Source organism: Urocitellus parryii, chromosome 5 (assembly GCF_045843805.1).
Source record: "Urocitellus parryii isolate mUroPar1 chromosome 5, mUroPar1.hap1, whole genome shotgun sequence".
NCBI lineage: Eukaryota > Metazoa > Chordata > Mammalia > Rodentia > Sciuridae > Urocitellus > Urocitellus parryii.
The window spans coordinates 143,508,354-143,535,785 of NC_135535.1; the positions used below are offsets into that span (position 1 = coordinate 143,508,354).

Below are 27,432 nucleotides of genomic sequence, written 5' to 3' on the forward strand. Positions count from 1 at the left end.
AACATCATGAAATTTGGGGCCAATAGGGTCTGATATTTATGGACATTTTGGCACATCTCTCCATGAGTTAAGAATTTTACTGATAATGTAAAAAAATAAATGTATGCATTCTAGAAATGTAAAGTCATAAACATAAATATACTTACAGCTTATATATTTATTGAAAAGTCTGAAGATAGCACTTGCATTAGATTTACTTGGGTAATCAATTTAAACCAAATACTATTTCTTGGCTGTTCTTTAGAACTATTGACTCTATTTTTGAATCTATAAAAATTATTATAGATTGGTTAACTGTAAAACATGGGATATGAATTTTTGTAGATTGGGTCCTAAAGATGGTAACAATGTGCTTCAATATGGTTCCAAGTGGTATAGCATATTAAGGCCCTTTATTAAGGATAGATTTTTTAGATTTTTAAAATAAGATATTAGTAAATTAACATAGACCATTTAAATTAATGATTTAAAGATAATGTCAGTTAACTCATTTTCACAATTTTAAAAATCAATTTATATTATGCTAATTAAATTTTAAAAATACCAAGCTAATAAACCAAATTAATAATTAATTAATAATTAATTCTACCAAGAGAATATCCTTACTGATCATTTTCTCAAATGTTTTGTGAACTTATAATTCTACTAGCTGAAAATATATGTAATTGAGTATTAAACACCAAAATTGATCACTTTTGTGTTTTAAATCATAGACATATCCTCAGAATATACATTCTGTGCTCAACCAAGTCATTTAGATATTTCTGTTGTAGCAGAAAATTTGAATATACACTTATCTTCATAAACTAGTATGGTTATGAAATAAAGACACAGATTAGCATTATTGGTTTAGAATAGCATGTCTTACATAAAGTCATAATAAAAGAAAACAATGTATATTCATCTACATTAAAGTATCTTCTCAAATCATAAGAATTTATTTTAATTAAAAATATTTTATAATTGTCCTATCTTTTATACCATATACTTAATGTAACCTACAATTTTTTAAATTATTAGAAACTAGTTTAAAAGTACAAGATACTTAAGATGTTTAAAATGTATTCATTCTGATTCCTAAGAGAAATTATGATACTTTTCTATTCATATGGATCTAAATGATAATACAATGAATAGAAATACTTATAAGTTCACAATAGAGAACGAAATGATGTACCTGCCTTTTATTTTATTTATTTTTTTGTCAGTGTTGAAGTGTATCCAGAGACACATTTATACAAATGCTTTTTTTTTTTATTTTTGTATAAATCAGTAATATTCAAAATTCAAAAGATCACATCAATTAGATTATAAATTGTGTATGATTATATTAATTGACTAGAGAAGCCTTTAGATTCCATAATATATAGTTATTCTTTTTATGAATAAATTTTAGAGCTCTTTGGAGAGTTTTATAAAATAATTATGGTGTATACATTTTCACACAGAGTGAACACACAAAAACACAGAAATGTATGTGCATATCTGAATACCAAAGCCAAAAACATAATGTTGCCAATGTAAAATTACTGATATAAAAGAATTCATATTTAATTTAGACAATGTCACCCATGTTAGCATTACCAAATGTTGATAAAATTATTCTATTTTGAGTAATGTAATTTATATAATATTTTAAGCCCAATAAAGCAATGACCGGGCCACTTATTTAAGTGAATTTATTATATGCACCCAAAATGAAAATTTCTCTATCTCAATTACTTTATTTAGGAATCTCAGTGGTTTGCCTGTTCCTATATGGAACAGAAAAGCTGCTCCAAGGACCAGGTGAATCCACTGAAAAGACTGCACACTGGAGAAATGCTGATCTGTGGGAAGTTTAAAGTGCTAGGATGGGGCTAGCCCTTCTCTAGGAACATTGTCTTTCTTAACTTCTACCCTGTCTATAAAACACAGAGTTTGAACTTTGTTTTTAGGATCTCTTCCATTCCTAACATTTCACAATTATAAAATTTAAAAAATAATAATGTTGTTTAGTCCAAATTTAACAAATATACACAAAAGTGTTACATCTAACCCATAGAGATAATTAAAGAGGTGAAGACATCATTAGTAATTGATCATTTTGGCAAAAAGTTCCTTTCAAAGCAATAGAGCACATTCTTTTTTCAAAAAAGTATATATAAATTTTGTTTCTTCATACAAATGATGTCATCCTAAAATGAAAGTTATGCCTCAGATAATTTTTTCATCTGTGTAAACAAATAAATATAAAATAAATAAACCAGCTTCTATCAAAAAGGTCATAATAAATGTATATATATAAAAAATATTCCTTCATTTTATTTATAAAGTTGTATAGAAATTCTTAGTGTTTTCTTCATCTATGTATTAATCAGAAATTTTAAGGTAATCAATTTTAGCAGTAGGTTTATTTGTCTCTGAAAGTTATTTATACATTTATGAATGAAAGATACATTTTGCTGCTATTTAAGTTGAGTTCATGACTGAAAAAAAATTATCATACATTTTAAAAGTACATTCTGATTTATTTTATTTAGTATAATGTTTTCTAGGTCCATCCCTATTGTTACAAACAGAATTTCTTACTCTTTTAATGTCAGTAGTATTACATTATTATACATACATACATACCTACATTAAATACATGTGCCACATTTTCTTTATCTATTTATCAGCAGATGGACCCTTACGTTGTCAGCTATTGTGAATAATGCTACAATGAATGAACACAAGAGGGCAGATGTCTCTTTGACAGATTGATTTCAGACCCTTTAGATAGCTACCCAGAAACAGAATTGCTGAATTATAATGTCATTCTAATTTTAGGCTTATGAGGAACTACCATACTGTTTTCCATTTAGTTTTACTAATTTACATTCCCACCAACAATGTACCAGTGTTTCTTTTTCTTCACATTCTCACCAACACTCATTATTACTCATCTTTTGGATAACAGTCATTCTAATAAGTGTAAGGTAGTATTATAGTGTTTTCCCTGATGATATGTAATGCAGAATGAACATTTTCTTTTGCATCACGATGCTAAAAGAGTCCAACTTAGAGAACAAGAATACAATTGTGTTTGTAGGAGCTAGAGGAGGTTGTGAATGAGGAAAAGGCATATGATGATTTAACACTACAATGTTTCAGTTAGACCGGAGGAAAAAAGGTTCAGTGATCTATAGCACAGAATGGTGTTAATATGGCATGATATGGAAGATGAAAAGGAGCAAAGCTTGAAGATGACATGTTTTCTGGTATTTAACTTCTCAGGAAATGACATGCAAGAAAAAAAAAACAACTTAGTTTTCTAAGTTATTATTTCTCATTCCTTCAGTTGATTAGTCACCAAGTTCTGTGAATTCTAGCTTGCAAATAGGTACAGTGTTATGCTATTCTGTAGCAATGAAAACAATAAAATTTTCATGTCCCTGAGTAAATGGTTAGAAGTGGAATCACTAATTTTATAAATAGTAAATGTTTAACTCTGTAAGAAAATAAGAACTGTTTATTTTCAATAATTTAGTGAACTATTTTTAACACTCTTTCCTTTTAGCTTAATGGTCATTTAAGGATAGAGTATAATATTACAAATACAAAAACAATTTTGCAGTTTATGACAGAAAGGAAAAGAGAAGGTGTTTTCATATGTCATCACAAAAAGATCTTTTTCATTTTATATTTTAGCTTTTTGATTTTTATATCTATCTGTTAATATTTGTTAAATATCTCATGGGCAGAAAATGCTTTCTCCACATTTCATGAGCAACTGAAAGCATAATCATTTATTTTGTCCAGTTTACATTAGATGACTTAAATTCAATTGTTTAAATGTATGTATTCTCAGAAATTATCTGAGCGGAGACATATGATCTCTGGGAATCAAACCAGAAGTATTTCCATTCATTTTTGAAGAAAGTAGAGAACAGTATTAGAGAAATGGCAACACTTTGCCTATGAGGCATTTACAATTCATCTCTGTCTTAAAAAAGAAACATGTAGTTTCTCATTTCAAAGGTGCAATTGCTTGTTTGATGGTATCCCACAAATTCCAAAGACAGATAAGCACATTATTTGTAGAAGTCTCCCCAACTATTGTTATAAAAGTGTTTTTCTTAAATTCTGTACTCTAGTAATTCATATATTTTAATGGTCAGTACTTAGGCTTATAATTGTTATATCATTTTGCTGTATCATAATTTTTTATTAATAATATGTGATGTTTGATGTCCTTTGTCCTTTATAAAAGTTTTGGACTTAACCTTCTATTTCTATGGACAGTCCTTTTTTCTTCTCTCCAATTTCAAGCTATTTGTCTTTGGATCTAAAATGAATCTCTATTAGAAAGCTTGTAGTTAGATTATATATTTTTATCCATTTTTGTCTCTTAATTAAATATTATCCATTTATATTTAAAGGAATACTGATAAGGTAAACTTCTCTCATTTTTTTATTTGTTTGCCTCATAATAGGCTTTTGGTTTATCACTCTCTTACATACTATCTTCTGTTTGTGTTTTTATTGATATTTTATAGTGAAAGGTTTAAATTATTTTTTGCCTATTATTACAATTATTTTATTTGTGATAGCCACTGGGATTATATTTAACATCATAAAGTTAAAATATGCTAATATGAATTTGCATCCTCTTCTATAACATACAAAAATTATTCTCCTTTAACAATTTCACACTCACCCATCATTCATTGGTATCATAAAAAATGTCATAGTTGCACACGATCTCCAAAAACATAAATTAATAATTTTTTACTCATTAATCTCTTAAATTATGCAATAGGTAAAATGTGGGCTAAAACTAGTTACCATAATTCTGTATTTCAGATGAACATTATAATTGTTACTCTTTTAAATTATATAATAAAAAGTAAGAGTTTATGCTGTTACAACAATATTAGCTGATATAATTTCCCATGTATTTAACTTCATTGACCTGTTTTATTTAGGTATATGGTTTCAAGTTACTGTGTAGTGTATTTTATTTCCAGTCTGAGATAATCCTTTTGGCATTTCTTAAAGGGAAAGTCCATTGGTAACAAACTTTTTCATATTTTATATTAGATTATCTTAATTTTTCTGTCACTTTTGGAGGACAGTTTTACCAGATACAGAATTTAAACTCTGTCCCATCCTGCCCAGCTCGATCATCCATTGCTTTCAGGCTTCCAGAGTCTCTGATGAGAGATATCTGTTTATACTTTAATTGAGAAACTCTTGTATATAATCAGTTAACTCTATCTTGGTGCATTCAAAGTCCCCTTTTGTCTGTGGCTTTCCATACATAATTTGATTATAATCTATCTTGGATCGGTGTCTTTGAGTTCATCTACTTAGAGACTCCTGAGTTTCTTCAGTGATTATATTCATGTTTTTCATTAAAAATTAAAATATTTCCAGCCATTTTTTTAATATTCTCTGTCCTTTCTAATTTTTCTTATACTTCTGGAACTTCCACAGTGCATATGGTTATCAGCTTGAGGTTGACCTACATATTCCTTGCATTCTGTTCACTTATCTTAAATATTTTTCTTTTCTTCCTGTACTTCAGACTTAATAATTTCTTTGGCCTCCTTTATATTTGCTGATTCATTCTTTGCCTCTTCAAATTTGCCTGTGAATTTCTGCAAAGATTTTTTTTCATTTCAGCCTTCAGAATTTCTTCTGAAAATTCTTTTTTAAATTTGTTTTAAAATTCTTTTTTAAATCTTTTTAGGTTTTCTATTTATATTTCCATTTTATTCAAATATTTTTTTTAACTTTCTCCACATCCTCCTTTCTTTTCACATCCCTCTTTCTTTTCACATCACATTATGTAGTAGATCCATCAGGTCTTTTTTCAGGAACAGTTTTGGTTGGGATTCTGTTCAATTTTTTTTTCCCTTTGTATAGGCCATGCTTTTCTATTTTGGTATGTTTCACAATTTTCTTGTTGAAAATTGGATGTTGGAATATCATTATATGAAAATTCTAAAATCAGATTATTTTCCTTCCCCAGGGTTTCTTGTAGTCTTTTGGTTTTGTTTGTTTCTTTTTATTGTTGTAGATTATTTCTTCACTGAGGTTCAGTCTGTAAAGTATTATGACTTCAGCTCTTCTCAGAATTAATCTACTTATCTATGTACTTATTTATTTTCTTATGGTATTTAGCGGTTTCACAGGATGTCCCCAAACTTGGATTCCTCCCACTTCAGTCTCCCAAGTAGCTGGGATTAATTATCTCAGTTATTTTCTGAACCTACTCTTTCTGGAACCTGGGTGTGTGTGGTATCTTTTTAATTTCTCCCATACACATGGTTGCCTTTCTAGTATTCAATAGTTGGCTCCCAAAAGGGGAAAACGAAAAATAAAAGGAGAGAGGCAGGAGCATTTTAAATTACCTGGAAGTCACTTCAGGTAGAGGAGGGTCTTGTAATCATACAGAGAGGTATAACCATAATGGCCAGACCTCCCTGTTGTACCTCTATGATCAGAGCACATATCTCCAGTATTTGTGAGAGAGAGCTTTTCTTATTCACTCTGACTCTTCAAACAGTGTGAAGACTGTTTCTGAAGCATGTGGATAGCTGTCTACCATGGGGCTGAGGGTCGGGAATGGGTGGCTGCTACTGTGCTAAGAGCTGGAATTGACGAGAATTAAGTGCAACTCACCTGGAATATGCAAGCCATCAGTAGATCTCACAGTTCCAAATGGTTATGTTTAATAGGTTCTCTCAGTGCAGTTATTGTCTAGATGAGGAGAAAGATTTCTTGTTCTTTCTACTCTCCATTATTTTCCCAGAATCCTCTCTTCAATTTCTTTTTTTTCTTTTGGTACAGGAATTGAACCCAGGGGCATTTAACCTCTGAGCAACATCCCCAGCCCTCTTTTTTTTAATATTTTATTTTGAGGCAGGGTCTTGTGAATTACTTAGAGCCTTGCTAAATTGCTGAGGCTGACTTTGAACTTGTGATCCTCCTGCCTCAACCTCCTGGGCCATTAGGATTACAGGCATGCACCACAGTGTGAGGCTCTACAATTTCTGTTTATTTAAAAAAATGCTGAATTGATTATGGTATCATTGCCTGAATTTCTTGTTATTCATGGGCACATTCCTAAAAGTTAATTCTAATACTTATTGATAAAGTATATTCATAAACACATAGCAACATTTATGCAAATTTTCATAAAATGCTTTTTTAGCTTAGGTTAGTTGGACTTTGTTTAGTTTAGAATTAAAGAATATTACATGATGATTTTAAAAAGATAAAGTAAATATTTATTTTTAAGAAAGGTATATTCATGTGGGAACTTTCCTACAAGATATTACTCTAAATAGATTAGGTAACTTGTAATAATTTAAAAAACTAACATACATAAATAAATGTTCAAGCAAAGTATGTTTCAGCAAAACTGAAAATATTTTAAGAAGAACTGTGAAGTTCCCATAAGGAATTTGACAACTTCAAAAATTTGCAATAATTTCAAATAAATAAAAGTATTTATAAAAATGTAAAAAACATGATTTTATCTGTACTTATTTGTGATAGCTAAAGATGTTTAAATATTTATAATATTAAATTATAAAATTATATTTAACTAATAGTTTTTTTCCAACTATTTTTAACAAAGTAAATTTATTAAAGGGGAAAATGTGAGAATGTCAAATCAAATTTTGAAAAAAAAAATTCATAAGGACCTAAAATACAGTGTGTTTTCTTCTCCATTCTAGGGTGAGTGGGGAGAGGTGACTTTTTATGAAAAAAAGAAACAAACAAAACTTCCAAATTTACCCTGAAAAATTTGTTCATGCAAATCTCTGGTATCATTTTGTTTAAAATCCAATGATTTATGGTCTGTGTTCATTAAAACTTTATCTTAAAATTCATGATTATAAAGGTTAGAAGGATTATTTTGCTATAACTCTATGAAGCATACAGTTTAAATTCTTAGTTTAAAAATGCTATCATGAGAATATTATTTTATAATTACTTCTACTTCAGGAACCTATTAAACATGTTCACTTAATAATATGACCCTAAAATTTTATATAAGTGATTAAATCACCTGAAGAAACTTTTTTCTTTGAAATCTACATTTCCTTCTCTGAAATATTCTCAATAATTGTTTTAAGTAAACAAATATTTTTCAAAAAGAATAAAGTTTTAAAGCTAAAATTCTTTGCTTTATGATCATAATTGTTATCAATATTGAGAAATTGTAATGGTCATAAGATTGAGAGATTGGAGGCCTAGAAATGCTAGAATATTTGGCCAAGAAGAATTGAAATATACAAATAAATCAATTTAAAATTCCCTAAAGAGAATGAAATCATTAATTTTAAACCAGTATTTATTTTGTTTTTGAGTGAGCAATTTCATAATTAGTAGATTGTGACTATACCAGACATTGATATATATATATATATATATATTCTAATTCCTATGTTTCTTCTTGTCTAAATTTTATTACTAAGACAAGACTTAAAGTGTCCTAGATAACATATTGCCACTAATTTCTCATTTACTATGTGACATATCTTAAAACTTTGTGTTATCCTTCATTTTTTCATGTAATGGTTGACCTGAATGTTCTTTCTTTACTTCACTTCCTCTAAGTATACTCTATTCCCTATTCAGTACTAAATAATGCCTTGCCATTTTTTTTTCTTTTTTTAATTAATTATTTATATATGACAGCAGAATGCCTTATAATTCTTATTATACACATAGAGCACAATTTTTTATATCTCTGATTGTATATAAGAATATTCACACCAATTCGTGTCTTCATACATGTACTTTGAATAATAATGATCATCACATTCCATCATCATTTCTAACCCCATGCTCGCTCCCTTCTCCTCTCACCCTTCTGCCCTATCTAGAGTTTGTCTATTCCTCCCATGCTCCCTCTTCCTATCCTACTATGAATCATCTTCTTATATCAGAGAAAACATTCAGCATTTGTTTTTTTGGGATTGCCTAACTTCACTTAGCATTATCTTCTCTAACTCCATCTGTTTACCTGCAAATGGCATGATTTTATTCTTTTATTGCTGAGTAATATTCCATTGTGTATATATGCCACATTTTTTTTATCGATTCATCTACTGAAGAGTATCTAGGTTGGTTCCACAGTTTAGCTATCGTGAATTGTGAGGCTATAAACATTGATGTGGCTGTGTCCCTGTAGTATGCTATTTTTATGTACTTTGGGTATAGACCAAGGAGAGGAATAGCTGGGTCAAATGGTGGTTCCATTCCTAGTTTTCCAAGAAATCTCCATACTGCTTTTTCATATTGGCTACATCAATTTGCAGTCCCACCAGCAATGTATGAGTGTACCTTTTTCCCCACATCCTCTCCAACATTTATTGTTGTTTTTTTCTTCATAATGGCTGCCATTCTGACAGGACTGAGTTGAAATCTTAGAGTGGTTTTGATTTGCATTTCTCTAATTGCTAGTGATGATGAACACTTTTTCATATATTTGTTGATTGATTGTATATCATCTTCTGAGAAGTGTCTGTTAAAGGTCCTGGGCCCATTTATTCATTGGGTTATTTTTTTTTTTTTTTTGGTGTTTACCTTTTTGAGTTCTTTATATACCCTAGAGATTAGTGTGCTATCTGATGTGTGAAGGGTAAAGATTTGCTCCCAAGATATAGGCTCTCTATTCACCTCACAAACTGTTTCTTTTGCTGAGAAGAAATATTTTAGTTTGAGTCCATCCCATTTATTGATTCTTGGTTTTAATTCTTTTGCCAAAGGAGTCTTATTAAGGAAGTTGGGGCCTAATCCCACATGATGAAATTAGGGCCTACTTTTTCTTCTATTAGACACAGGGTCTCTGGTTGTATTCCTAAATCCTTGTTCCATTTTGAGTTGAGTTTTCTGTATGGTGAGAGATAGGGGTTTAATTTCATGTTGTAGCATATGGATTTCCAGTTTTCCCATCACCGTTTGTTGAAGAGGCTATTTTTTCTCCAATGCAGGCTTTTGACACCTTTGTTAGTCTCTGTGTCCTGCATTCTGTACCACTGGTATACCAGTCTGTTTTGGTGCCAATACCATGCTGCTTTTCTTTTTAACTATTGCTCTTTAGTATAGTTTAAGGTCTGTTATAGTGATGTCACCTGCTTCACTCTTCCTGCTAAGGATTGCATTAGCTCTTCTGGGTCTCTTATTTTTCCAGATAAATTTTATGACTACTTTTTCTCAATATCTCTAATAAACATAGATACAAAAAATTCTCAATAAAATTCTGGCAAATAGAATACAAAAACATATCAAAAAGATTGTATACCATGATCAAGTGGGATTCATCCCAAGGATGCAAGGTTGCTTCAACATATGGAAATCAATGAACGTAATTCATCACAGCGATAGACTTAAAGATAAGAATCATACGATCATCTCAATAGATGCTGAAAAAGCACTTGACAAAATACAACACCCTTTATGTTCAATACACTAGAAAAAATAGGTATAACAGAAACATATCTCAACATCATAAAGGCTACCTGTGTTAAGCCCCAGGCCAACATCATTCTAAATGGAGAAAAATTGATGGCATTCCCTCTAAAAACTGGGCTAGACAAGGATGCCCTCTTTCACAACTTCTATTTAACATAGTTCTTAAAACACTGGCTATAGTCATTAGACGAAAGAAATTAAAGGGATATACATAGGGAAAATAAAGAACTCAAATTGGCACTATTTGCTGATGATATGATTCTAAACCTAGAAGACCCTAAAAGTTCCACCAGAAAACTTCTAGAACTAGTAAATGAATTCAGCAAAGTGGCAGGATATAAAAATCAACACCCATAAATCAAAGGCATTTCTGCATATCAGTGACAAATCCTCAGAAAGGGAAACCAGGAAAACTACCCCATTTACAATAGCCTCAAAAAAATTACATAAAATATTCCTTATCCTTTTTCTTAGAATTATCCCTCTCTGCTAGAGATCAGCCAAGTTTTCCCTTAAACTTTCATTATAAGTCAAGTTCTTCCCTTCCAGAGACTCTCACTGAGTTTTCTACCTGCATATAATACAGACACTCTATAAAAATCAAGGACATGGCATTTATAGAAATTAATCTTAGGTTTTTATTTTCTTCCAATTTTCTATTATCTACAGCAGTTCTATTATTCCCACTATTTCCTAAAACTGGTCTGTATTTTCTATTTTCTGAAAAATATTGTACCTAACCTCTGAAAATGTCAATTAGTTTGTTATTAGAGATTGTAATTTCCAAACTCAATAAATAATTCCTATTTTTCTCACTTTTAATTAAGATTATAAAACTATCCAAGTATCAAATTTGTATGTTTTTATCATGGTAATATTTCTTACAAATACTCAAGTAAATGTGAGAAGTGCATTCTATTATGCCCCAGCCAAGGAATCATACAAATCCAAGAAGTCATTTCAAGTAAACTGGAGATATGCTGCTATTTCAGTTGTGTGAGCCTTGCTTATTCATTTATATTGGTTTTGAATTATTTCCAGACATCCGTAATGACTTGGCTTATAATTACTTGGCTAAAGAAAATTAAAAAAAAAAAAAAAACAAGCTCATGGTATAAATATGGTGGTGAAGAGCAATTACAATGATGGGAATAGTGTAATGCTTAGAAATCAGTATATGGTATTTGGGAACAGGACCTTCAAAGAACATAGATAAGTGATTTTAAAACATTCCAGTGGACTGGGGATGCATCCCAGTGGTAGAGCACATTCCCAGCATGAGCAAGTTCCTTGATTCAATCACCAGCAAAAACCAATACAGATTTTTATATCCAGAGGAAAGAATTTATGGGGCCCATTAAGCCACTGTGACCTTCATGAATTACTTAGGATTCAGACTGATATTAACAAATGCCTATGAAATCAATCAAATCAATTTTCTTAGAGCTTAACCATATTTTTTCAAAAAATCCATCTCCCAGTTCTCTCTGCAGAACTGATGTTAAGGGACAAAGGTTTCAACATGGAAGAACTATGAGAACACATCTTACAGTGCTGTTCCAGTGATAGACACAATATTTGTTAGTATAAAGGAGATTTCATTTTTCATGTAAGTTGGGGGAAGAATAATGATCACAAGTATCTGTTCTTCCAGGTCAAAGGTTGCAATACCAGAACACGTTTAGAGTATACATGCACTTCTGTTAATTTTAAGATGCTCTAGGTTAAAAAAAAAAGAGTATTAATTCATGAAGGTCACACATATTTTTTTTATTGTAATATGGCAAGACTCTAAATTTCTTTAAAACTATTTTGAAAGACCTTTCCCGCCTAGCATACTTACCCCATCTGGCCTGCCATCTGAAGCTGTGACAATCAGAATGTAGCGATCTGTGCTTTCCCTGTCCAGTGCTTTCCCTAAGGTGAGAATCCCTGTGCTAGTGGCAGAGAAAACAGAAAGACACAGAAAAATATTATGTCACATTGTGTCTTCTTACTACAATGAACCACTTTTCACCATTTCTCCCCCCTCTTGGTAATCATGGTTTGAGTATTTAAGATGTATAATACTAGGATTCATGTTGAAAATTGAAAAAAGGTTTTTAAGGCTGTCAAGTTTCTTAGAAACAATGATAAATTGCAAAATGAATAAGATAAATGAGCTGATTCTCTAGCTCCTAGGGAGAAAATATCAAATAAAGCTAAACTATGCTTAATTCATTCCTGGAAGAAAGATACATATCTTACTTGTGATTATTTCAAAAGTAAAACACTCCATTACTCCTTAGAAGTCTCACAATTCTTTGAGTCAAGAAATGCTTTCTTATAAATAATCTATATAACCTTTCATTCATTGTCACAGATATGTGCTCATTGTGGAATCGCAAAATACTTGAATTTATCTTGACAAATTCTATGGATAAAAGTACATTTTCTCCTTCCTAATTTAAAAATAATGCAAGCTCTTTGTAGGAAACCAGAATAAAAAATTAAAAATTGAGATGTTATTGTTATTTTTTTTAATATTTCTATCATTTTCTTGCTTGACCACATTTAAATACATAATTATTTCCAAAAATAGAATCAGACTGTATATTTTACATTCTTTCTAGTAGAATGTAATTAGTAAATCATTGTCTCATTTTATAATATAAATAAAACTCTTCTGTTGATGTCACAATTTTATTACTTTTACTTTTTAAAATTACGATTCTTAACTTATAAATAATGAAATATGTGCAGCATTTAGTAAATACTTATGTTTTTAAAAAATTTAATACCATTTCTTACTTTTTCTCTGTGCAGAATAAATGCTGTCAAATATTTAATGCTGATTTTTAATGTAATTTCTTAAAAGAGTTTGGTCACTTGCATTGCTTTCTGTAACAAGTTCAGCATGAGTTTCCTAGATTTTACAATCTGATACTTCGCATGACATTTTCATGAATCCCTAACAAGCATCTACTGAAGAAGTTTATTTTAATGTAATAAAACACTAAAATATTTATAAAGTATAAAAGCATAGTTTGTTCCTGATTGATAAAAATGCTTCATTTTAGCATGAGTGATATTAATGTACTAGTAAAATTTCAACAATTCATATCACATGTGGTAAGTGAGTTACAGATAATGAGTCAAAATCAGAGCTTTAGTAACTCCACTTACTTTGTTGTTCTTGAAATGGACTTAAAATAATTCTCAACATATGACTATGAAAAACTGACTTTGCTTCCTGTACATTTAAAAAAATACTTTGTCAAAATAATTGAAAACCAATTCCCAGAGTATGTTCATAAAAATGAGGTTTGTATCAAGTTCTACACTGCAGATAGTTGAGATAATCTCATTCCACAATGGCATTCAAAGAGAAAACAAAGACAATTATTGCTTTTGAGACTTAGTCACATATAACTTAAGAAAGAGGAAATCTGAAAAACATGCAATAGTGTAATGAAAGAAAGAAAACTAGGTTATTGTTATAAGGTCTTTATATCCCTATATTTCTCCTTCTATTAAATTAGAAAACAATTAGACATTTATATAGTGTTCCTATTTAGGACTCTCTGTTTTTACCAAATAGCTAATTTTTCATGGTCTGGTGATTACAATAGAGATAGTTATTTCTTAAGATGATGTCTGCCTCCTTCTGACCCATAATTACATGGAGTTGAAGGGGTGAATGGGACATTTGGGAGATGGAGAAAAAGAAAATATAGGTAGTGTTTTTTTGGTATTCATTTCTGCAAGACTAGTTTATGGGTACAAAGGAGCATCCTTTTTGGAAATTTCAGAAATACCTGGCAAGGGAGAGTCTTACTAAGAACTGGATGGAGGTGGGCCAGGACACATCAGGTTGCTTTTAGGGAAATAACAATTTTTGCAAGTTCATATATTAACAATACTGGTGGTTCTACTCCTGAGTATATACTCCCCAAACCCTAAAACCATGTACTTAAACACATGTATATATGTTCATAACAGCAGCATTCACAATAACCCAAACATATCAAAATAGCCCAAATGTGCATTAATTTACAAATGAATAAACTGTTATTTATACATACAATGGAATATTAGGCAAAAAGGAAAAGCAGTTAAGAACTGAGGCACTCTGCTAAATCAAAGAATCTTGGAAACATTAGATGAAGTGAAAGGGGCTGACAGGTTTGGTCACAAATTCAATTATTCCATTCTATCACTCCTCCGTTTCCAGCCCCATTCTCAGACAAGCCATTGTTTACATTTTGCCTACACACTTTTGCCTATCCTGGACATTCCATATGAAAGAAATCATATAACACATTCTGTTTTGTAATTAACTTATTTTACTTAGCATTATGTTTTCATGGTTCATCCATGTTATAGCATATTTTACTAATCAATTTTCTTTTATCAATGAATAATATTCCATTGTGTGGATATATGACATTTTGTTAATCTGTTTATCTGTAGATGGACATCTGAGTTTCGGGTACTTTTGTCAATATAAATAATTGTTATGAACATTCTGATTCGTAGTTTAATTTAACTGTATGACTTATCTTGAGTACATGTGAGTAGAACTACTGGGTCATGTGGTACCTCCCATTTTTAACATTTGGAGAAAATGCTGAACTTTTCCAAAGTGCACATTTTACAGTCCCATCAGAAATATATGAGGATTCCAGTGTCTCCACATTTTTACCCATTCTGATACTATCTTTGCTTTTCATTCTAAAGTATGTGCAAAGTGGGTTATCTTACAAATTTTTAATTTTAATTTCCATAATGACTAACAACTATGAGCATATTTCTATTTGCTTATTACCCCTACATATATATTTTGCAGAAAACTGTAATCAAATTGTCTCCCATTTTTAATTGAATTTTTACTCTTTTTATTTTTGAGTTATAATAGTTCTTTATGTGTTCGTGATACTTATCATCATAAAGTAATGTATATGATTCTTATATACATTATTTAAAGTTTGTGATGTGTTTGGGTTGTCTTTGACTTCATGATGTTGCCACTTGAAAAAAAAAAGTAAATAGATGAAATGCAATATGTCATCTCAGAAATCATTTATTTCTATTGTCTAATACCTAAAAATTATGGCTAATTCATATAATGAAGATTTCTTTCTGTATCTTCTTGTAGGAGCTAGTATTTTAATCTCTTATATTTAGGCCTGAAATTCACTTTCAGTTAATTATTGTGGATGATGTGAGGCAGAGATCTAACTTCATTCCTTGGCGTGTTGTCCCAGCTTCATTAGTTGAAGATAATTCTTTTCTGATTGGATCAACTTTGGTCCTGTTTTGTCAACCACGTGGACCTAAATGTTAAGGATGCTATATGAATCCTTAAGTCTATCCCAGCTATCTATATGTCTGTTTTCATGTTTCCTTTATGATTCCCTTTGAAATAGTTTTCTTTATTTAATATTAATCATAAAATGTAGCTAATTTATGATTTTGATGTTCCTGTGGGGAAACTTCAAATGGTTAGGACTTTACATTTTTAAAATAGAAACTTATTCATCTTTGGAATCTAAAGTCTAAAAAATACTGTTATTGTCTTCAGTTTCCACAGCATTACTACTTTTTGGTCATAAAATCTTATTCCATGTAAGACTGCAGTTGTTCCTCAAAAGACCTAGGAACTCACACATGGCTTTTTTGATTTGGCCTTATGTACTGAGTGTTCTAGACACCGAAGTAGTAGCTAGATAATTTTTCAAGTTTTTCTTCTTAAAATCATGGGTTAAGTTTGCAGTTCCAGTCTTCCAGTAAGTAAAACACACTCACAAACAAAATGCCAGAGAGGTATCAAGCTCAATTCTTTAACAAACATATAATAAGTCAGAGCACCACCCTGATATTGCAGAAGGGAAGCAAATGATCTCTCTGGAACTCAAAATAGCTTCCTTCTTTCAATGTCACATTGCTCCCAGTTTTCCCAATATTTATGATGATAAATATCTCTGATGTTTTCAAAGTGTTAAATAAAATGATGCTTATCTAAACCTTATCTACATTAATCAGAAATTAAAGAATGAACTCATGTTTCAATTTAAGTGTGTGTGACACAACTTATGAGATTCCCTTTGAATTATCAGTTTAGTGCTAAGTTACTCTTTGTAGAAATGTCCTTGTCATTATGACTAGTTGATGGCTTTAAAGGCATCTAATTAATCCCAGGTTATGCCTGTAAATGGAAATTTCCACCTCAGTGGATTTTACTTAGTAAAAATTTTTAAAATAAATAAATAGTCTCCTGAGCAAGATATCTGAGTTCAGAAATATCCTCCCAGCTCTCATTAACATTCATAGAAAAAAAAGTAAAATAATACTACAAACAGCTGAAAGCATTTGATTAGAAGTCTGTTTTTTTGGTTACAGTACAATATTTAACACTAAACAAAAAAAGATTCAAGTTATAAATCATTTCATTTTGAACTCACGTTTCTGAAAGATTAAAAACTCGCTGAGGATCGCCATTCTCAATAGCATATGTTATTGAGTCTCCCTCTCGATCAGTTGCCTTCAGAAAAAAAAATAATTCAATTATCAACTTATTTATAGAAGATTGAAGCTAACTGCACAAAATATCCATTAGTAATTTTAAAAATAAAGATTAAAGCATAGACTAATAACAAGATGTAGAATAAAGAATTTTATATTTGATCCCAGTATTTCTAAAAGTACACACTATTATAATTCAGGAAAATGCAGTAATGATTTTCTTAAAGTTTATGTATGTAATTCAATTTAACTAATTTATTTTATTTTATAGTCTATCTCTACAATTTTTGTTTAGAGAAGAGAGAGAGAGAGAGAGAGAGACAGAGAGAGACAGAGACAGAGAGAGACAGAGACAGAGAGAGAATTTTAATATTTATTTTTTTAGTTTTCAGCAGACATCTGAAAAAAAACATCTTTGTTTGTATGTGGTGCTGAGGATTGAACCCGGGCCGCATGCATGCCCGGTGAGTGTGCTACTGCTTGAGCTACATCCCCAGCCCTATCTCTACAATTTAAACAAGTATATTAAATGACATGTGAAGATTATAGTGTTAAAATATTTAAGCAATTTTTTTTCTGCTCAAAGTATATCAAGAAAATATTTAAACTGGTAAAACTTGGGTTAAGAATCCTGAATCAGGAATCAGAGAGTCTGATTTCAAAATTAAGTTCCACTTAGGAATTTTAGGATTGTCTCCCAATTGCAACTAGGAGGTCTATAACAATAATAATGTTAATAGATTTTTGAGGGGTTTCATTGAAAAAAAAAAATATATATATATATATATATATATATATATATATATATATGTACACAAACATACAAATATCAAGGCCTACAGACTAACATCTGGCACCTTGTAAACTTTCAATAAACATTGGCTTTTATTTTCTTCTTTTCCTTACTTAAGTTAAAGAAGATAAAACCTATAGCTTTTATCTTGATGTTGAATTTTGTATTTCCACAGCCAAAATATAAACAAACATCCAATTCTGTAGCAATAGAGTTTAGGGTTTGGCCTTCTAAAGCATTCAATAATTTCTTTTTCAAATAAGCCATTGAAGTCACCTTATGCAGTCATGGATGAAGGTAATCTGGATGATATATGAGGGATATGGAAGGGATTTGTCTGAGCATGTCCCTAGGGGGAGGAGAAATATTCAATAAATTCTAGATGAATTTTACATATATGTTATTGACCAGGTGGAGATATCACCTCTCCCCTGAAAGACATTTCCCTGAAGTTGGCAGGAAATTAGACAGGTTGCTGTGGGGAATTCTTTCAAATCGTTTCGTTTCTGCCCCTAACCAGCTTGAAAATGCAAAGCAGAATAACAGATAAACAAGAATTGTTGCTTTCCTTGCTTCATCATCTTGGTAAAGAGCTGCAACTCCATCCTCCTATTTTCTCAGGTTTCCTATTCTCAACCTGAATGCTCCCTCTTATCGTCCAGTTGAACTCATCAGCAAATTCCCTTGGCTCTGTCTAAAATATGTGAATATGGTTGTATCTGAAATTCTTCCCTAATGCCATCCTCCTTGTGGGCTGTAGTAACAGCCACTCTACTAGCAGCCCAGTTTCCCTTTTCCCTTGTACCCTAACTATGCTCAGTTTTTAATCAAGCAAATAAAAAGTAAAAAAAATAATTATTTCTTGGTATAATTAATTTTTTTTCCAAATGCTATTGCATCCTTGTAGACACACACACGACAATTTTTTAAAAAATTTTACTCAGTGGAACTGATAGTAAATTCTTACTATTTCTCTCTTCTTTTCTACTCTTAGCAAAAAAGATAAAGTAGAACTACAAATAATGATACTCAGCCAGATTATTTAAAAAACACTGGACTATGCTATGTCTAGAGACTGTATTTATCACTAAAAAGTTTACACTGAATATTTTTTGTTACTTTTCCCTTTTACACATATTTAGTTGTTCTGTTACAGTTGTTCTTTTTTGCTTGTTAGTGTATAGATATTTTTTCCCTTGAAGAAAAAATTATCATCTTACTTTATATGAAAGTCAGAAGAAACACATTCTGAAACAAGATAGTTTTGTGTACAAAATTACAAGTCCAGATTTATGTTGAATCTTTTAAAGTATAAGATCTATTTAAATAAGAAACTTTTGTAGAATAAAAGTACTGTGAATTTTATATAATTTGTATGTGTGTGTGTGCGTGTGTGTTTATGTCCTTATTTTGTGCTGTTAATGGATTTCAATCCCTGAGGTAAAGTGAAGTGCTTTTTTCAGTTTACCATTAAAGTATCTCAGGCTATTAAGAGTGCATCAACATTATGCATTCTTCATTATTTTTTAAACCTTACAATATAAATGGTCAATTTGTACTATTATTATTATTATTATTATTATTATTATTATTATTTGAACAGGGGATTGAATCTAGAACACTTTAATACTAAGTTACATCCTCAGTTCTTTTATTTTTTTATTTTGAGACAGGTTCTCACTAAGTTTATGAGGGTCTCATTAAATTACAGAGATAGCTTTGAACTTGTTATCTTCCTGTTTCAGTCTCCCAAGTATTTGGGATTACAGGCATGCAGAACTACACCCATCTATTTTTTAATTATCTTAATGTTTCTGTCAGTGCATTATAATTTTTACATACTAGTGAAGTTCACTTTGGCATATTCATGCATGCATGGAATATAATTTGTTCCATTCTAATTTCCAACACTTCTACTTTTCCTTCTCTCCTTCTTCCACTTGTTCCTTTTCTTTTCCTTTACTGATCTTCCTACTATTTATTTATTGTTTATGCATGCTTCATTCTTAAATAAAGTTGGGCCCCTAAAAAACATTTAAAAACCCAGGATTTAGAATAAGATTCTTATTTGATGATTTTCTTCCTTTGACTCTGTCAGCAAGTCCTTTATTTTTATTTCAGGGTCTGAAACAAATGATAAAGTAATTAAGAAGAATACATAATTTCTCTTTCAAAAACCTGAAAAGGAGTGGTAGGATATACATCCGAGTTTGAAATCTATTATGTACATTAGGTGTTGTGTAAACAACATATATCAGTATTTGCTAATATCTGAAGGGGAGAAAAAATTCTTAAAAGGAATAATTGGAAGAGGCCACAGAAGCAATGATGCTTAAAGTACTAAAATTTGATTACTTGCACATACGTACCCCAAATATATTTTTCCAAATATTTCAAAATATTTTATTCAAGCTAACCAGCCATCTCAGAATAAATGCATACTATATACCAAACTATATTAAAATTTTACATGCCTTATCTCATTTGAGCCTCATGGTAACTTCATTGGTAAATAGAAAATGCAGAAGTCTTCAATTACCTCATGATTTCTGCCACCATTTCTTTATAGTTTCTGTAATTTATTTATTTGGATAAAACAGCTTTTGTTAAAACTACAAATAGTAGTAACTGTTTCATCTTCCTTAGTGTAAACACATTTCCTATCTCTACTTTGCTGAGTGAAGTCAAATCTGAGCCCCTTCTTCAAGAACTGAAAAGAGAATAAAAGCACTTGTGTTCTCTGGGCTTATCAGGGAATTTACTGGAGGCTCTGGAGCCAGCTACCCAGGTTCCAGACCTGGTTATACCACCTATTTTTAGGTCAAGTGCCTAACTACAAATGAGTAAAATAACAGTAATATCAGGCAGTATGCAGTCATTACTTCAACAAATATTTGTGAGTATCATCCTGTGTAAAACACTGGGACTTCAGCAATGAAGGGCACATATGAAAAGTCTACCCTAGTGCAGCTCACACTGTAGTGGTGGAGAACATTGAATTAACAAATGAAAAATATAGATCCTTATGTGCTGTTAAAATATACAATGATTCCGGAAGAACATATAATGGAGGGCAGGGCGATGATTTCTCTTTTATATAAAAGTGATCGGAGCAGGTCTATTGAAAATGTGAACTTTTGTTGATCTTTGAAGTAGCTGAGAGAGAAAGTGATAAGGAAAAGAATAGGCAGAGGACCTATCAAGGGCAAAGGCCATGCATCGGGAAAAACTACCTGTGAGTCTGAGGAATTGCACGGCTGGGATGGCTGCAGAATACACCTACTTGATTTTATTTGTCCATTAGCCTCAGGTTAAAGAAGGAGAAATGTTTACTGTGAATCCTTAGAAAGTACTGATAGAGAGCAGGAACATGGGAGGAATAGAGGAACTCTAGATAGGGCAGAGGGGTTGGAGGGGAAGGGAGGGGGCATTGGGTAACTAATGATGGTGGAATGTGATGATCATTACTATCCAATGTACATGTATGAAGACAAGAATTGGTGTGAGTATACTATGTACACAACCAGAGATTTAAAAATTTTGCTCTATATATGTAATAAGAAGTGTAATGCATTCTGTTGTCATATATAAATTAAGAAATTACATTAAAAAAGAGTACTGGAATTTGGCCTTTGGTTTACTGATATATGTTTAAGAACATGATTAGGATAAGTTAGATCTTTCTTTCATTATTGCTTGAAGGTTGAAAAATAACTTTAAAAAGCAAAGCACCTTCTCTTTCTAGTCAACTCCATAAGATCATGTAACGAATGTATCTGAATTTGAGTCACCAATTTATCAGAGGAATCAATAGGGACACAAAAGTCGTTATTTAAATAAGCAAATTTCTTAGATACTTAAAGAAATTTTCAAAGGGAGCAAATCTCTAAACTAATTTTCTGTCCATGTTAAAGACAAACACAATCATCAAATGCCATCTGGTAGAGTGGACTGTATGCACACAGAATGATCCTAAACATTTCATAGGATATTAAGAGAAAGTACTAGCCCTCAGGGATTCCAAAATAGATGAAAACAAACAGATTCAGATTATTTTTCTTTTCTCACTTAGGCAAACAAGTTCTGTTTTATGTCAATAAATTACTAACAATCAAGAACTGAGGCTTTCAATTCAGGACAGTGTTTCCAAAATCATGTGGATGCCCACCTGGTGCTAAACTGTTGGCTCTTTAATAAAATAATAGTATTTATGAATACATATCAGTATGAATTAATATATATTTTCCATTTATGTAAAGTTGTATTATTTTTCATTTATAATTCAATCAAAATTTCTTTTCCCAATAAGGTTAAGTAAAACAGTTTATTTAATATTCAAAAATAGTAAATAATAAGATATGTAATGTGAAAATATGAGACTTGGAAATGCAGCTAAATAGATGGATAAAACGTAAGAATGCTTCAAAATATCAGAATGTTCAGCACTGAGAAAGGCCATTACTCTCAAACACCTCTTTTCCTTTCATATTTGTATTGATTTATGATCTTTTGCTTAGGAGGTCAAATCAAATGCTTTAAGCTAGGAAAACATAGCAGAGTTTCTGCTCACTGTATATGAAATGAAGTTTTAAAAATAAGTATATGTTTAGTTAGAAATGAATGCTGGTTAAAAGTGAATATACATTTACTTGTTCCATCCAGAGAGAGTTCTATAAATTAGGAAATTTTAAAAGGAAAAGTATCTAGATTTTGACCAGATTTGGCAGAATCCATGAAAGGTTAAGTCTCAAAAATTTTTGTCGTACAAAATTGGTAATATAGGAACACCAAGGAATTTAACAAACTCTAAAATGGACCTGCAATTCTAATTTTGTATATGACTCCAGTAAGTTTCAACAAAATAAAATGTAAAAGTACTAGAAATATTTAAAATAACCTATTTGAATGCTAATCGTTCAAATATTTATCTCATAATATATCACAAACATTACATATCTCATCTCCATCCTCAAAATAAATTTATCCATCAAGAATTACAATCTTGCCTTTATAGATTATAAAATCTTAAAAGTTAAAGGAGTTACCAAAGTTTGCAAACTACTAAATATAGAAGCATAGTCCAAATGCTATGCTCTCTGGGGCTCATTTTCTATCTTTAGCACAGACCCCTATATCCTAAACTCCTGTCAATTATTATTTTGTTTAACAAAAACCAAGCTCTTCATGAAAACATAGGTCTGCTATAATTCTTTTAAGTCTTAAGGAAATTGGAATCCAAGAGCACCTGCAAAAGTTCATTTGGCATAAACAAGCAGAATTTATCACAGAGATCTCAAGGAGGCAAAGATGGTTCAACATTCACAAATTAATAAATGTAATATATCACAGCAATAGAATACATGACAAAATTATATCATCATCTAAAAAATGCACAGAAACTATTTGATGAAATTCAGCATCCTTTATGGTAAAATTCCTTAACAAATTAGGTACCAAAGGAAAGCACCTCAACATAACCAATATGACACAAACCTACAACCAATATCATACCATATGTGGTAAACTGAAAGCATTTCTTATAAGATCTGGAACAAGACAGTTGTGTACACTTTTATCACTCTTTTAAACATATAACTAGAAGACTTAACCAGAGCAATTTGCAAGATACAGAAATAAAAGGGATACAAATAGGAAAGTAGGAAGTCAAATTATTCTAGCTTCAATATAATATGATTTTATATAGAGAAAACTAAAGATTACAACAAAAATTATTACAGCTGATTAAAAACTAAATAAAGTTGTAGTACACAAAGTCTACATACACATATCAGTAGCATTTTACATTCTAGCAATGGACTAGCAAGAAAGAAATGAAAAAAGTAGTCCCATTCATAATGGTAACAAAACAAAACAAAAACCCCAAACAACAATGACAACAAAAACCTAGAAATAAATTCACTCAGCAGACAGAGGACCTTTATAATGAAAATTTTAAAAAAACTGATGATATTGAGAAGACAAATAAAATGAAAGACCTCTCTTTGCAGATTGCAAAGTGAAAATGATTATATGTCCTTGCTGCCCAAAGTGATTTACAGATCAATGCGATTGCCATCAAAATAGTTAGACATTTTACTCAGAAATAGAAATGATAATCCTAAAATTGATGTGGAAGCACAAAAGAATCCAAAGAGTCAAAGTAAAGTGAAACAAAAAGAACAAAGCTGGAGGCAATATAATACCTGATTTGAGACATTTTAGAGGGACATAGTAACTAAAACAGCCTAATATTGGCATGAAAAACAACACAGTGACCAGTGGAACAGCATAGAGAGGTTAGAAATAAACACATAGTTCTCTAGTCAACTGTTCCTCGGTAACAGCATCGAAAATACTGAAGAAACATTGAAAAAACATGAAGAAGCCCTCTTCAAAAATTGTTACTGGAAAAACCAAATTTCCAGTCCACTCAAAGTGGATCCAAAACCAAAATATAAGATTGGAAACTATGAAAATACTAGTGAAAATTACAGGGTAAATATTTTATAACACTGGAAGGGGAAACAATTTTTTTTGTTTCTCCCCCCCCATAAAACCTCAAAAGAATATACAACAAAAGTAAAAATAGACAATTGTGATTATATCAAACCAAAAAGCTTTTCACAGCAAAAGAAATAATCAGCAGAGTAGAAGATGATCTACGGAATAGAAGAAAATATTTCAAGAACTATTCATTTGATAAAATATTCATTTCCAGAATGTACAGGATCTCAAAAAACTCAAAAATAGCTCCTTCACAATCGAATTGCTTTAGTGAGCTTTTTTGTGCCAGTGACTAAAGGACTGACCAGAACAACTGTAAAGGAGGAAATATTTATTTAAAGGCTCACAGTTTCAGAGGTCTTAGTCCATAGAAGGCTGGCTCTGTTCATAGAGGCTCAAGGTGAGGTAGAATATCAGTGGAGAAGAGTATGGTGGAGGGATGCAGCTCATATGATGACCAGAAAGCAGAAAGAGATAGATCTCCACTTGCCATATACAAATATATACCCTAAAGCTACGCCCCAATTCCCATCTCCTCCAGCCACACCCTACCACTTCAGTTACCAGTCAATCCCTATCAGGGCATTAATTCACTGATTGGGTTATGACTCTTATAACCCAATTATTTCTCCTCTGAACCTTCTTGCATTTTCTCACACATGAGCTTTTGGGAGATACTTCACATCCAAACCCTAACAAAATTTAAAATGTGCAAATAATCTGAATAGATAGTTTTCAAAATAGCAAGCATATGTACAATAAATATATGAAAAAATGGTGAACATCACTAGTCATCAAGGAAATGAAAAACCAATCTCCAGTAGATAGCAACTCACTACAGTCAGAATGTCTATTATTGCAGGAGTAAAAATAGCAAATGCTGGCAAAGATTTGGAGAAAAGGTTACTCATATATTACTTGTCAAAATGTAAATTAGTACAGCTATTTTGGAGAACACTATGGAAGTTGTTTAGAAAATTAAATATAGGTCAAAATATGTTCCAGCTATTCCAGCTCTTAGTATAAATTCAAAGAAAAAATATATCATCATATCAAATCAATACCTGCATTCCCATGTTTATTATAGTACCATTCACAATAGTCAAGATATGAAAAAAACTCAGTACTCATCTGTGGATGAATAGATATAGAAACCATGATCCATACACACAATAGAACATTATTAAGTCTTAAAAATCTTTGTGGTAAAATGGACAGAACTTGAGGACATTATGCTAAGTAAAATAATTTTTACATAGAAGGCAACTTCATATGTTCTCTCTTAGATATGAAAGTTAAAATTTTGGTCTCAAAGTAGGAGAAAGTGGAGTAATAATTATTAGAGGGAGGGGGGATAGAGGGAGGTTGGATAATAAGTACCAAACACAGTTAAATAGGACGAATAGGTACTAGTGTTCCCCAGCACAGTTAGGTGACTACACATCACAAAAGCCTACTATGTATTTATGAAGAATTAGAAGAGTTTAAAGTTTCCAAAAAAGTCACAATAAGCAGTGTAAATGCTACTTGCTCTGCTTTGAGCAATATACATTTTACACATGTATTGAATTACCAGAAACTACCCCATAAATATGTACAATTATTACATGCCAATTAAAGAGAAAAATACCAAAGATAATTTTGCCATGAAAGAAACATAATACATATTTGTAATTTGGTTCTTGCAAAGTAATAAATCACAATAATTATGTTATAATTGGGAAATAAATTAGAAAAATTTGAAAAATGAAAAAGAAATGTATTTGGGGAATATAAGAACTCTTACTTTTCATTTAAAAACAGCAGTATTCACATTCCATGAAAGAAAGGTACAGGACATATGGATTTCCCCCCTGAATTTCAAGATTCACAGAATAAATGTAAAATTCTCAGTCTTTCTCACTTCTGCAGGTTATGAAAGACCTATCTTGGCACTTCTTGTGATGGGAAGGGCAAACTTAATGCACTGAATGAAGTAAAATATCGCAGATGCAGATTTGTTTGCATTTTAATCAACTGTATTTACACTTAAAAAAGTGCTTTGTTTTGTATCATATCCATTCCATTTGGGTATTACTTTCAAATTTGAAGCAGAAGAGATTGTGTGTGCATATAAATTCTCTTCTACAGTTGAAGGAATCAGAACTTTTTTAGATAAATGGTTAAATCCAAGGCTGCGATAAGAAAAAATAAACATAAAACAAAATGAATCTGAAAAATCTTGTTAAACCAGAGAACAGCAGAGAGCTCAAAGAATGCAGGGAATGTGTTTAGAAGATAAAGAAAAATACTCAAATGGACCAATCCAGAACAATTCTGGGACAATTTAAACACCAAAAAAATTAATGATGTTAATAGTACATCATTGAACACATTTACTAAAAAATTAGACCTGTAAATCTTAGCAATGGGATGGTTTTAGAAGGCAAAGTCTTTGAAAGTTGCCTTAGATAAGGGCATTAGAGTGGAGCCCTGCTGTGGCATTAGTGACCTTAAAGGAAGGGGACCAAACCAGATGGCTTCCTTTCTTGCCTGAGCATGCAGCAAGGTGAGCCCTTGCTGGAACTGACCACTCTGGAAATCGGATCTCAGATACCTCAGACTTAAGTACTCTGAGAAATAACATTTGTTGTTTAAACCACATGTCTACATTTGAAATAGCATTTTGTTTAGATATTTTGTTGAATGTTACAGTATTTTTTTTGTAGCACCCTGAGCTGATTGAGATAAATGACTTGTAATTCTTTGAAGAAAACTGAAATCTGTGCCTTCAGATTGATATCAGTAAAAACAATGAATAAATACATGAGGGAGAAACAAATGTTTATTTTTTTTTCCCTCTACAGTAAAATACCTACCAATAAATGTAGAAGAAATCATGGTGTTATAAAAATCATCATTTGGCTATGCTCATATTAAATCAGTCAAGAAACATTAATAGATGTTAAAAATTAATGGGCAAAATCATTAAGAAAAGAATATTTGCAGTTTCAAAGTATGTCATGATAGTACTTTGAAAATTAACTTTGATTAAGGTGTCAATAATAGCATTAATTGTAATGGAATAAACTAAATTTCTCTACTGCCACATAAGATGCAATAAGTGAAATATAGCTTATCATCAGTTCATAGTCATTCTTACTGAATGACTAATTGTGAGTTTTCAGTAAGAA

The 27,432-nt window shown here is 31.1% G+C and overlaps 1 protein-coding gene across 17 annotated transcripts in view; it reads right to left on the minus strand.

Moving 5' to 3' along the window:
- Pcdh15 (protocadherin related 15) overlaps positions 1 to 27,432 on the minus strand; it is a 716,528-nt gene that overhangs the window by 216,507 nt on the left and 472,589 nt on the right. For 16 of the 17 annotated variants that reach the window (XM_077799359.1, XM_077799358.1, XM_077799357.1 and 13 more), the window contains 2 exons: positions 16,902 to 16,981; positions 12,302 to 12,395 (listed from right to left, as the gene is read on the minus strand). In XM_077799359.1, coding sequence (XP_077655485.1) covers positions 12,302 to 12,395; positions 16,902 to 16,981 — 174 coding nt within the window. The remainder of the gene's footprint in view (positions 1 to 12,301; positions 12,396 to 16,901; positions 16,982 to 27,432) is intronic. The other variant, XM_077799354.1, reaches the window with a different exon arrangement.